This window comes from Molossus molossus, unplaced genomic scaffold, assembly GCF_014108415.1.
Source record: "Molossus molossus isolate mMolMol1 unplaced genomic scaffold, mMolMol1.p scaffold_m16_p_9, whole genome shotgun sequence".
Classification (NCBI taxonomy): domain Eukaryota; kingdom Metazoa; phylum Chordata; class Mammalia; order Chiroptera; family Molossidae; genus Molossus; species Molossus molossus.
The window spans coordinates 61,122,561-61,136,289 of NW_023425403.1; the positions used below are offsets into that span (position 1 = coordinate 61,122,561).

The 13,729-nt window shown below is 41.0% G+C and overlaps 1 protein-coding gene across 6 annotated transcripts in view; it reads left to right on the forward strand.

Moving 5' to 3' along the window:
- Positions 1–13,729, forward strand: part of CUL4A (cullin 4A) — a 65,335-nt gene that overhangs the window by 12,129 nt on the left and 39,477 nt on the right. For 4 of the 6 annotated variants that reach the window (XM_036249503.1, XM_036249505.1, XM_036249508.1 and 1 more), the window contains 3 exons: positions 4,329–4,432; positions 11,389–11,458; positions 12,713–12,786. In XM_036249503.1, the coding sequence (XP_036105396.1) occupies positions 4,329–4,432; positions 11,389–11,458; positions 12,713–12,786 (248 nt within the window). The remainder of the gene's footprint in view (positions 1–4,328; positions 4,433–11,388; positions 11,459–12,712; positions 12,787–13,729) is intronic. The other 2 variants (XM_036249504.1, XM_036249507.1) reach the window with 1 other exon arrangement.

Sequence of the window (13,729 nt, forward strand, 5' to 3'; positions counted from 1 at the left end):
CTTGCTGCTTTTAAAATTCTCTCTTTAGCTTTTAACATTTTAATTATGATGTGTCTTGGTGTGGGTTCATTTTGTGCTTGATTTGGGACTCTCTGTGCTTCCTGAATTTGGATATTTGTTTCCTTTGCCAGGTTAGGGAAGTTTTCAGCCATTATTTCTTCAAATAGGTTTTCTCTCTCTCTCTTTCTCTCTCCTCCTTCTGATATGAATGTTAGTATGCTTGATGTTATCCCAGAGGTCCCATCTGCTATCCTCATTTTCTTTTCTTTTTGATCTTCCAGTTGGATGGGTGATTTTCACTATCCTGTCTTCCTGACTGCTGGTCCATTCTTCTGCATTGTCTGCTCTATTTTTTATTTCCTCTAGTGTATTTTTCATTTCAGTTAATATTCTTCAGTTCTGATAGGTTCTTTTTTTTTTTAAAGGCTGGGTCTTTTTTTTTTTTAATCCTCACCCAAGGACATTTTTTCATTTTTTTATTCAGATAGAGCAGGAGGGAGAGAGAAACATCGATGCGAAAGGGACACATCGAGTGGCTGCCACCTACACGACCCAACTAGGGCTGGGGACAAACCGCAACCGAAGTACATGCCCTTAGCGGGAACCGAACCCGGGTCTCTCTGGACCGCAGGCTGACTCTCTGACCGCTGAGCCAAACCGGCCAGGGCTGATAGATTCTTTATTTTACAATTTTTATCTGCTTATTGAAGTTCTCACTGAGTTTACTTACTTGTCTGCAGAGTTTAATGAGTATCTTTATGACTACTGCTTTGAACCCTTTATTAACAAATAGCTTATCTTTATTTAGTTCTTTTTCTGTCTTATTTTTTTGCTTGGAACATATCCCAGTAAAACCTCAATATAACGGACTAATTCGGGTGAGGGGGGGTATCTGTTAAAACCGAAAGTACGTTACATAATAAAGTAGGCTTTTCTGAATATGTATGTTAAAAAATTGACAAATTGGTTACTTGACACGTTTGTTTAATTAAAATTAAGTATGTGTGAAAAATTTAATTTCACAGAAAAGTTTCTATATGTATTACTGTAATTTTAAATTTATGCTGAATTGGTCTAGTAAACGTGTTCATTCGCCAGTCACCGTAAGTAAACAAATACACACAGCTGGGGTGTGGCTTAGTGCAGGTCGGAACTTCAGTGAGCATGCCTTAAAACTGCTCCGTGAGCCCTAGCCGGTTTGGGTCAGTGGTTAGAGTGTCAGTCCTGAGACCAAAGGGTCGTGTGTTCAATTCTTAGTCAAGGGCAGGTGCCTGGGTTGCAGGTCAGAGATCAGCCTCACCTGCCAGTGTGGCCTGGCCATAACTGTTGCAGGAGCACTGGTGTTCAGGGAAGGCCTTTGGTGTGGCTGCCTGCAAGGCCCAGCGTCAACAGTCGCAGACACACTACTATGTGCTGGTGCCAACTGACGCTTTCCACCAGTTGTAGCAGGGCAGGAACTGCTTTGGAGGGGTGCCAGCTTTGGTGGGTCCTCAGGGAAATACCAGGGTGGGAAAGAACAGTGTTAGCAAGGTTAATGGAGAGTATAAAAAATGGCGCCTGCCAGCCCTGACCTGTTTGGGTCACTGCTTAGAGCATCAGCCCAAGGACTAAAGGGTCTCAAGGGTCTCAGATTCAATTCCTGGTCAAGGGCCTGTACCTAGGTTGCAGGTTCAATCCCCACCCCATTTGGTGGGGTTGTGTGGGAGGCAGCCAATCAGTGTATCTCTCACATTGATGTGTCTTCCCCACCCCCCCATCTTCCCTTTTCTCCCCTTCCCTCCCTTCTACTTTGATCGATGGAAAAATATCCTCGGGTGAGGATTAACTAAAATGAAATGTTGCCTGCCAGTGTCAGACCAGCTAGGTGAAAAGAGAGTAAAGGGGGCAGGGGATGACACTGACCAGTACTTCTGACCCTGGAGAAAGTTTCAACAGATTCCTGTTCCTCCCTTACATGCCCTAAAATTAGTCAGTGTATCACCTTCATGTATGACCCATGTGCTTTTCAAACTACTGTCTCTGCTCTGGGACTCGGAAAGAGCACAACCTTGGTTTTTACAGCCCTTTGGCTCTCCCAGGTGTAAGCCCCACTGATTATCAAAGCCAGATGTTATGGGGGCTCCTTTTCCGAGTTCAGGTCCTCTAGGCTGGGGCTTGGATCCCTCATTCTAGTGGGGGGAACCTTCACAGTTGTGATATCCCTCCCACTTTTGTGGGTTACTGCACGGGGAGTGATAGATAGGGTAGGTCCTGACTAGACTGAGTCCCTGCCCTTCCTACCTGTCTTGATGTGGCTTTTCTTTATATCCGTAATTGTAGAAAAATCTGTCAGTCTTCAGGTCATTGTCAGAGATAGCTGTTCTACGTGTAGTTATAGTTTTGGTATCAGTGAGAGAAGGTGATCTCAAGATCTTCCTAAATCACCATCTTGAACCCAAAGCCAGAAGCCTTTCTTTTGAAGCTTATTTAGCTTATTCATGAAATGGCATTGTAGCTGTTTCACTGTCCCCACAATGAGCGTGTCTCTGGATCTCTCCCTGTCGCTTAAAACGGGTTAGGTCTAGGCTAACCAAGCAAGGAAATTGATGGACAAATTTGGGCTGTCTTGCTTCAAAGTGCTTCTGTAGGATTGTTTTACTAGTAGCAATATGCCATAAGCCAGGTTTAACCAGAGGAAAGTTATCCTAGATTTTTTTTTGAGAGAGTATAAAGACATGACTATAAAGTGATGGAATTGAAGACTTTGAGAAAAGATTTGGAGGATGTAAAAACAAAATATAAATAGGACTCCCTTTCCTTCTTTCTATAATAAGACATAATGTAGGGGAAAAGTTGTGTTTTTTTTGTTATTTACTTATAATAAACTTGCAAGAATTTATATACTTTTATTGTCATTTCACATTCTCTCATTTTTTTCTTAAGTTTTTTTTTTATTGACTTTTAGAGAAGAAAGGAGAGGGAGAGAGAGAGAGAAACATTCATGTGAGAGCTAACCATTGGTCTGAGGTTGCCTTCTGCACGCTCCCTATTAGGGATCAAGCCTGAAACCAGGACATGTGCCCTGGCTGGGAATCGAATTGGCAAACTGTCAGTGCATGGGACAAGGCCCAGCCAACTGAGCCACACTGGCCAGGGCTCACATTCTCTTTTGAGCATTGTAAATATGCATGTGTTTTATATGGTAGTAATTATTGCATTTACTTAATTTAGGGTAATATGTAGCAGTTTGATATTAAGTATTGTGATTATTAATACTATAAGTATTCCTGCAATAAACATTTTTTAAATTTTAAGTTACCTTTTTTTCCCTTGGAAGTATATTATTGAATTAAATTCAGATTCTGAAGTGCTTCTAGTCTATATCCATATTTTTTAAATGCTTCAAAAGTAGTCAGAAAGACTACATTTCTGTTAATAGTATTTTTATATTTGGATCGAATGAGATGCTGGTTTTGTATATGAGATTTGAAAGTTAATTTTTATTAGAACTAATAGGAATATATAAACATTTCTTTGATGTAGATAACAGTCTTTTATGAAATACTTTTCTGCCTCAAAAACGTGTTTGCTCATTAATTTAAGACACACTTAAATAAATTAGGTACCTCACCTGCGAAAAATAAACAGGAAACAGTTCAACCTGGCCTGTCTCAGCCAGGTATTTAGACTTGTTTTCCTTCAGCTCATTTTAAACAGAACCATTGCACTTGTAAAAGTGAAAGGAATTTGAATTCCTGTTGTTCTCCCACCTGTTTGGAAGGTGGTCATTGAGAGTCTGGAGCTGTGATTTTCTACCCTAGTTTCACATTATAATCATCACAGTAAACTCACACATTCCTGTGGCCCCAACCTCAGACTAATGAATTGGAACATCTAGAAACAAAGCTTTAGGGATTAAACTTGTTTTGAAGTTCCTTGGTGACTGTTGTGCAGCCAGATTTAGAAACTATTGCAGTAGAGAAAAAATGGAGTATCTATCGTGAGATACTCAAACATGGTACAGGCACGCCAGCTGGGATCCTTGGTGTCATGGGGCTATTATAGGTATACCATTGAATCTGTGTTCGATAATAACTTTTGTGAAGTACAATTTTTACCAAACTATTACTGGATTCCAGTGTTCCCACAGTAATTGCCCTAAACTTAAACATAATAGTTTATTTGTAGATTACATTAGTGGGGGGAGGGGTGCTTCATGTAAATATTATAGCTACATATAATTACGTAAGTGCTTCTGTTGTAATTACAGTTATATATACAAATAGATTTTTTTAAAGAACTAATTTGTTATTTATAGTGAATAATTCATATATTCCTTTTGTTTTTAGGCTGTTGAAAATCTCTGTTCTCATAAAGTTTCCCCAACGCTTTACAAGCAGCTCCGCCAGGTCTGTGAAGATCATGTCCAAGCACAAATTCTTCAGTTTAGAGAATATCCTTTTGTTGTCTCATGAAGTTTCTGTTCATTACCTAAGTATTTTGAAATTGAACATTAATAAGATAAAGAATTGATGAGTATCCTTAATATTAAGACAATGGCTTTTTAAGTTCCCTTTTATTTATAGAAAAAAAACCTTAAATTTGCTTCATACGACCCAATATAATAGATTTTCTTTAGTATTTATGTCACATTGCTGATCTGATTAAAGCAAAACAATGTCTTTTAATTGTTAAACATTTAGGAAAAGTTCTAAAAAAATGTCTTAAAGTTTGAGTTCTGCTGTCCTTTATTCTTGTAAAAACCCAGCTATATTTGTTTTCTGTGATGTGTAACAATCACCACAAACTTGACTACGTAAATCAGCACACGTTTGCCAGCCCATAATTGTGTAGGTCAAGGGTAGTGGCTTAGCACAGTGGGTTTTCTGCTCAGAGTCTCACAGGCTGAAATCAAGGTATCCACTTGGCCTGTGGTCAGCTCATCCTCTAGACTTCATTCCTGTGTTGGCAGAATTCACTCAGTTATAGAACTGAGCTCGCTTTCAGGCCCTGAGGCCACCCTTCGTTTCTTGCCATGAGGTATTCTCTCTGACAACATAGTTTTTTGCTTCTTCTGGGTAAACAGGAAAATCCACCTCTCTGGTCTGCTAAGACAGAGTCTTATATGATGTGTGACCCATTGTATTCATAGCCCCCTCACAATCTAGGGGAGGAAGTAATAGGCAGGGGCATCATAGAATTTTGCCACTAATTTTGCCTTCTGTGACCAGATGACTGTTAGGGAAACTCTGAGCTCCTTACTATTTTGTAGACAGTCTCTTATAATCTGGCTTCTATCTGGTTCCCCAGCTCCCTCCCATTACTGTGGCCACCCACATATGTCATAGAAAGTGGATTTATAATTGAAGACAGTCTACTTGTGACTGTACTTTTCTGAGCCTCTGTTTCTTTTTTTTTTTTTTAATCCTCACCCGAGGATATTTTTCCATTCATCTTCAGGTAGAGTGGGAGGGATGGAGAGAGAGAGGGAAAGAAAGAAACATTGGTATGAGAGAGACACATTGATTGGTTGCTTCCTGCACGACCCCGACCAGGGCTGGGGACTGAATTGCAACCAAGGTACGTGCTCTTGACTGGAATCAAACCCATGACTCTCTGGTCCAAGAGCGGACACTCTAACCGTTGAGCCAAACCGGCCAAAGTTGGGCCTCTGTTTCTTTATTTGTGAAATTAGGTAGTTGGTGTGTACTCATTTCTAAATTTTCTTCTAGCTGAAGGAATTTTTTTCTCTCCCATTGAAAAATTGAAGCATTTAGAGCTCATTGAAATCTCCCTTGGCATTTGCAACAGCTCTGTTGTCTGGCATTGAGACTCTTAATTATTCATGATGATTAAGTCCAAGTCCAGAATGAGATGTCTCAGTTTAGGATAATATTTGTAGTTCTCCCCATAAATGGGTCAGTGAAGTCAATTCTTGTTCTGTGGTATTGACATCTGTAGAAATATTCCTCTACTGTATTATCTGTCCTAATGGTGACCATACTTTAGGCCTTTTGGAATCCAGCCAGCATGTATATCTCAGAGGCATCCTCTGAAGACACACTCAGTGCCTTGGTGCCACAGTTCAGGAATCCCAGAGTCTGGGTCCAGGAACCCATGTTCAGGATATTGGCATCTGAAAATTAGCCTGACTCCCAGGCTTGCTGGAAGTCATCAGCAGATACCCAAACCTTCTCTCCGAGACAGGAATTTGTAACATTGATCTGGTGTAACTTTGTTCTAATCCAGTTGTCCCAGCTTACTTGAAGATTACTTTTTGATTGCCTGATCAAATTATCCTCCTGCCAGTTAATCCCATCTTTTGGGTTACATGAATGTGTTCATTAACTCATTCATTCAACATGTACTTTCTGTCTATTCTATTAGGAAAAAAAAATGATTACCATATCTGATTTCTACTCTCCAAGAAGTAACAACACTGGGATAGATGAAAGGGCGTTACCATATTTCCTTGATACTATGACAAAGCCATGATTATAAAAATTACCATTATTTCATAAAAGCAGAAATAAAAAAGGGCACTCTACCAGATTAAATGTGTACCTTATTAGTGTAAGGCATCCAGAGTTCAAAATGTTAAACTGTTAGAAACAGGGACAAGAACTGCAGCACACGAAGCATTTGGGGCAAAGCTTCCCAGAGGAAGTAACACTTGACTTGCATCTTAAAGGATGATTAGGTTCTAGCCAGATAGAGAGTGAAGAGGTATCAGAGAGCAGAGTATGAACAGTTGTTCATGAAAACCTGGAGGAGTGTGGTGTGACTATAACCTGGGAGAATTGGTGAAATTTGAGCCTGTAATGCTAAATTGAAACTTGATTTGAATCTTTGTGTATACCATTAAGGATTTGGACTTAAATCTGAGCATCTGAGAGTCCTTAAAGGTTATTAAAGTAAGAACCCGGTGTATTTATTTATTTTTCTTTATTGCTTTTAGGGGGAGGGAGAGAGAGAGAAGGAAACATCGATGAGCGAGAGTATTGATTGGCTACTTCCTGCATGCCCCCACTGGGGATTTGGTCCACAACCTGGGCATGTGCCCTGACCGGGAATCGAACTGGTAACCTCTTGGTGCAAGAGTCAGCGCTGAGCCACACAAGCCAGGCAGAACCCAGTGTATTTAGACTGTTTGGGGAAAGTCATTTTGGTAGAATGATGAGATAGATTAGCAAACAGACCAGAGACAGTACACATTTGTTAAGTATTTAACCTGTGCCGGGTATAATGTTAGTTACTGGAAAAAGTAAAAATGAATGAAATGGGATTTTTGGCCCTTTAGACATTACATTCCATTGAGATTGACAAAGATACGCATTTACAAAACAATGTGGTAAAAGTTTTAAAAGCTCCTGGGATATAAAGAAAGAACAGCCAGCCTGCCTAGGCAGGTAAAAGTATGGCAGTGTAGAGGTAGTGTGGTGCATTAGGAATAGAGGTAGATGATGAGTGACAGTCCTGCCCATAGAGTTTGTTCTTGCTGAAAGGGACTTGTAACCTATCCCTGTCTTACAGTGGCCAAGTGTTAGTGCTATTGCAGATGCCCAGATTCTCACTGGGCCAGGAATAGTCTAAATTAAGCCTATTCAGATTTCTTTTGCTCTGGGATATTCTAGTATTTCTTATAACTTCTTTCTAAGATTCCAGGATTGCTGTCTACTGTATATTGATTGCATGCTGCTATTGAGGCCAACATGAGAATTCAGGGAGACTTAAACAGATAGAATATATAGGACTCCTGTGGAATTGAGTCATCTGCTGTTATTTTTAGGTTACCATATTTATTCCTTTGTTTGATTATGTCTGCACTTATCCACCCCTTTCAAAACTAGTTACCTGCTGTTGGCGATACACCTTTCTCCAAAACAAAGGAGACTCCTGCACATGCACACCTCAGCCAAAAGTAGCCTGTGCTGAACTAGGCATCATGCAGTACAAAAGTATGGGCTGCATACCTACGCTCGATTCATGAGTTCTTCTTCTATAATAGCAAACTATCCTCAGAATCTAAACCTGTAAATAACTACAGAGAGAAGTCACGTATTTCTTCCCCTGATTCAACTTTACAGCTGTGCAGACTTTGTTCGTCATAGAAATGCTATTTAGCATGGAGCATCAATGATGGATTACACACAAAAACATTGCAGTCCTCAGAACAAAAGGATGCATAAGGAAACGAAGTCTCTGCTGTTAGGGAAATCACAAAACTACCATTACCTTTAAGCCTGTCTTTATAATCTGTGCTGATGACTGCAGGCTTTGGGCTTCTTTATAAAGACCCTCTGCCCCTACACCAACTGGTGTGCAGTTAGCATGCATGGAGCACTTGCTGGCAGTAGGCTAAACTTTGAATATTTGCACAGCACTCCAAGTTACAGGTACCCTTATTAGCCAGAAGGCTCAAGACCACATAGCAGATTAATGGCCCTGAGATAGTGCTAGGGTTCAGAGGTGAACATGACATAATTCCTGTTGCCATGGGCTTTGTAGGCTAATGAGGGAGGCAGTAATTAATTATTGCAACGTGAACTTTGATAATTATTCTGAAAGATAATGTTATTCATGGTGATTATAACTAGGGGACCTAATTTAGGTGAGAGGTGTAAGTAACCACTACTGTTCTGTGATGCGGAATCATTGTTATTTCCTGCTCTGTCCACTACTGCAAGGACAGCTTGGATGTCACTCCTTTTGCTGGGATGGATAACCCAGTTTAGAAAATGTGGGCAACAATAAGACCTGTCACTTTTCTTCTCCGGCGTAAGTATTATCTTGTTTCTGTTTTATGTTTGTTTTTTAGATTAGTGTAATCACAGATACATGTAGTTTTTTCTTTGGTATGTTATGAGCATTTTGCCCCACTGGATTTTGTTATTTGAAGACTTGCCTAGTTCACCATAGTAGATTGTATAGATTCTTTAACTAGGATTGGCTCTTCTCTGAAAAGATAAAAAGGATGGTTGTTGGAGAACCTATCTGAAGAATAAACTGTTGACAAGTTCTCAGCATGCCTGTATGTCTTACATCCTGAGAGTCCTCACTTGCGGCTTTGTGGCTACTATTACAGCTTCGGGTCTGGAGTTGATTTTGATATTTAGAAGGCTGGAGCTTAGTAGAGTTCACTGTGTGGTATTAGCCTACCATTTTATACTTTTTCCCACAGGAAATGGCAAAAAGTTATTAAAGAACTATATTGATTTTACCCAGCTCTTTAAAGAAAAATATCTTTTGTGTAAGGAACCTTTCACATTGGACTTTTCTATCCCTGCACCACGTAGAGCTGTGCCTTGCTTAGTTGCATGCAGCACCTGAGCCAACCATTGGTGTCAGATTGACTGGTGTGGGTTTAACCCTGTGCAGCCTTGCAGACTATGTGACAGGCAGCCTGTGGAGATCTGCCAGGGCGTCTACCACAAGGCAGTGCCTCGTGTCCAGCCCTGGGTGCCAGAGCTGCTGGGTCGCTGCCATGATGCACCTGTCTGAGTGTGCTTGTGACTGATAACTTTGTATTTTCAGACTGTCCATTTTGAGCAGTTATAACAGTTACTCCCGAATAATTTCTTAACCGTTGAACTATTAGATCTTTGCTATGACTGACTATCTATTTTTAATATATTGGCAAAGCCTCAAGAGAAAATAAGTAAGATGTTTGGCTAGGACCACTGTGGTTGTGATCAGCTACCCTTAGTGGTGTGACAAGGATACAGATGTGCCTGTCAGTCCATCTACTGCTCTTCTGATCATCTTCTGTCTCCTTACTAAAGTCCTGGTTGGTGTCCTGCCCTCTGCTGGCTACCCCTCCCTCTATCAGACCTTCACCAACCAAAGATGTCTAACGACTATCTGATTTTACACGTCACAATTTGGCTTGTGTGTTTTTTCTCCTCGCTACATGCTAAGAATTTTATATGTAACTTCACAACAGCTCTAAGGAGTGTGTTCTGCTCCACATGGAGAGACTGTGGCCTAGGTAAATTCATCATTTGTCCAATGCCATAGAGCTAAGTGGTAGAGCAGGACTAAACCCTAGGAAACCTGTGTCTTTATACTTCAACAAGCTGTTTTGTTCATCTGTATGAATATTAAATGAGCATAAGTATAAAAAGTGCTTTATAAGCCATCAAGCAGTATATAGACATTAATGACTTTTCGACTTGCAAAAACCTGTAAAGGCAATGCTCAAGGCACTTAGCCCTGGTTTGCTCTAGGAGCCTGCATTCAGGTTTTTACCCCCATAAACAGCAGTTTGAGTGTTTCTTTAAAAACATATTCAAAGCCCTGGCCTGTTTTTCTCAGTGGTTAGAGCATCGGCCCATGGACCAAAGAGTTGTAGGTTCGATTCCGGTCAAGGGCACGTACCTTGGTTGCAGTTCGGTCCCCAGCCCTATTTGGGGCTGTGTGGGAGGGAACCCATCAATGTGTCTCTCTCACATCAATGTGTCTCTCTCACATCAATGTTTCTCTGTCTCTGTCTGTCTGTCTCTGTCTCTCCCTCTCCCTCCTCCCTCCCACTCTATCTGAAGATAAATGGAAAAATATCCTTGGGTAAAGATTTTAAAAAAACCTATTTCAAGAGTCAGGCTGAGAGTGTTCCTAATTTGGTGCTTGAATGTGAGTTCTTGTCAGTTTTCATTGAGACTAGAGGTTCAAGTTAAACCTCAGCCATTTTCCTATGGCTGCCAGTCCTTCCGTGCTATTAATAATTGACCTGCTTCCTCATCACAGGACAGCTTCTTCAGGAAGGAGCTCAGGTACAGGATTAGGTCAGAATCTGCCCTTTTTGAGGTAGGGACTTTGGTTCAGTCACCCAGGCCCATGACGCCTATGATCTGGTTTTTAGTTTCAGCTGGCAGGGCTTTGAAAGTACTTTGCCCTGGCCGTTTGGCTCAGCGTTTAGAGTGTCGGCCTGTGGTCCAGAGAGACCTGGGTTCGGTTCCCGCTAAGGGCACGTACCTCGGTTTCGGTTTGTCCCCGGCCCTGATTGGGTTGTGTGGGTGGCACTCAATGTTTCCCTTTCACGTTGATGTTTCTCTCTCTCTCCCTCCCACTGTATCTGAACAAAATATCAAAAATGTCCTTGGGTGAGGATAAAAAAAAGAAAGAAAGAAAGTACTTTGGCAGTAAAGTGCTACTAGAAGGAAGGGAAACCAGAAAGGGAGCAATGAGAGATGAAAAATGGGGAAGAGGGTGCAGGCAGAGATAATTACAACTAGGTTATGAGATGTGCAGATAAGCAAAACTACATTTATGGTTTTTGAACTTCTGGTCTTAGTATTCTTATTACTAACTGAGATGTATATAGTATTCTGTGGTGAAGACAGCTGAAATTAAGAAGTTAAAATTGCGATAAATTGCCCAACATTTCTAAAGTTGTCCTTAGCAGGTCTGCACAGACTCACTAGATAGTGTTTTATTTTTAAAGAAGATTAACACATGCTGGCAAGATCATTGCAGACAAATGGTAAGCATATTGACTTTTTTATTAATATTGATTTTATATATGGTGCACTCTCCCCAAATCTTCAATACTGCTTTTATGTCTGATCTCACTTTCTCCTTGGTCTTAGTCTGCCGCTGGTTTAGTTAGCTAGAAAGAGATTTGAGTAGCTGGGAATATCTGCCCTCTTCTGTTCCAGCTATCTTTTATCAAACGACAGCCTCATCTATCTCCCCTCACTCACCTAAGGTGGGTGGGCCAGATTGAGAGCTGAGATAGGGAAGTTCTGTTCAGGATTCTCTTTGGGGTCAAATGCTATCTAGCTCCAATGTAGTTGAACAACAGAGTAGAGAAAATCGGGGAAGGCGAACCCCATTCCAGAATGGGCCTGGCTGCTAACTTGGCCTTCAGACTGAGAGCTCACAGTACTCATAATTCCTGAGTGGATCTCTAAATATTTCCTTAGTCCTATTTGGATTATGACTGATAAGCCTGAATTTCAGAACTTTACTATAACTAGACAACCAAAATCTTAGACTTTGTAGACATATTGATTCTAATTTAATTTTATGTATATGAGTTTTTAGTGTGACCAAGCTGTTCATTATGTAAGTGAGAGAAAAGATAGTATCAGTTGCTTTCCTAAGTAGGTTGAATTCTATTGTTTCCTAAATGAAATACATAGGGGACAATGAATATGTGTCTTTTCTGGGCTAGGCACCTAGTAGATGGTAGAAGTAGATAAAAGTCTGTTGGGTAGGTTTTGCTTACGTGTGTAAGCAAACCTCTACACCAGTCTGTTAAGTTTCATAATAGGAGAATTACAGAGTTACAGCATGCATGTTAGCATGGCACAGGGAGAGGCTGATTATCTTGTGTCCTCCTTGCTCTGCTTGTACATAGAGTCCAATACATACACTTGGCCAGTAGCCTTATTCTAACATAACAAGAACTAATTGTTTAAAAAGGGTAGAGCATCTCCCCAGGCTAATGAGATTTACCATATCAGTCAGGAAATCACCACATTTCAAAGGTATCCTTTAAGTTAAGTGCTTTAAATTCCTATAGTCAGATTTTCTGGATGAAAGAGATAAAGACAAACATCAAGGGGGAACAACAAGGGGGAAAAATGAATCATAAGGGTCTTGGGGAAAGTTATTCATCAAGAAACAGTTGTTAGATTTGAGACATTTAGCACAGTGATAGTTCAAATGGCCTAATCTTGAATATTTTCTTAGTAAGATACATAAATAAATTAAGTTATTTTCTGATTTCCAGATCATGATTAGAAGTATTTTCCTGTTTTTGGATCGTACTTACGTACTCCAGAATTCCATGCTTCCTTCTATCTGGTGAGTGTCCTAGTCAGTAGAACTGTATCTGCTGCTGTGTCTAAAACCACACGTTTGACTGTGTCCTCTGATTATTTTGATGGCGTGTGTAATCATTTGTATGTGGTTTTTAATGTTAACCAAAATCACTAGTGCACACATCTGGGCCCAGGTGGATCTTAGCCTGGAGTGTCTCCATCACCATTGACGGTGACAGTGTGAGGCTGGGGCAGGCCAAGTTAGAGGGAACAAGTACTAGCACATTCCCCAGCTTGCTCTGAGTGTCCCAGCAGAGACGGCAGGCAAGCACAGAGGTACTGTGTGAAGCCATGTTTCTGTAACTGGGCTCTGGACTTCGGGGTCCTCTGGAGCCAACAATGGCACACTGCTTACCTCTGCTGTGAGGGACTGTTACTCTCTTTGATGGCTGGAGTTTGACCTGGTATGGCTCCCTCCAGTGGTCTGGTAAAACTGTGAGAAAGACTACAACTGCTGGTGAGGTCCTGACACCCCACACCCTTGCCTCTATCCTGCTGACCATCTGGGGGCACAGGGACCATGTGGTATTCAGGATATTGAAGCCTGTCATTTCAGTCTGTTCATCCCACATCATCTTTCAGGGAAGGTATAAATTAGGAACTCCTCCCCAATATTGTCTCTAGTCACTGACTTCCACAGCCTTTGCTAATACTCTTCACCTCTCTGCCCACCTGCCCTAAGTCTCCCCATTGCTGCCTCCAAGAAGCCCTAAGTCTCCCCACTGCTGCCTCCAAAGAAGCCCTAGCTAACATGAACAAAAGCCTTCTGTCCTTAATTTCATACTTGGGTTTTTCCTGTGTTGATGTAGTTCATTCTCCCATGCAGAAGTGATTTTGTGCTCTCTCATTACCTTTAAACCCGAGTTCTTTAAAAAGTTTTCTTTTCCAACCTCCTTACCATCTTTTTCACCGTAGCCCTAAGCAAT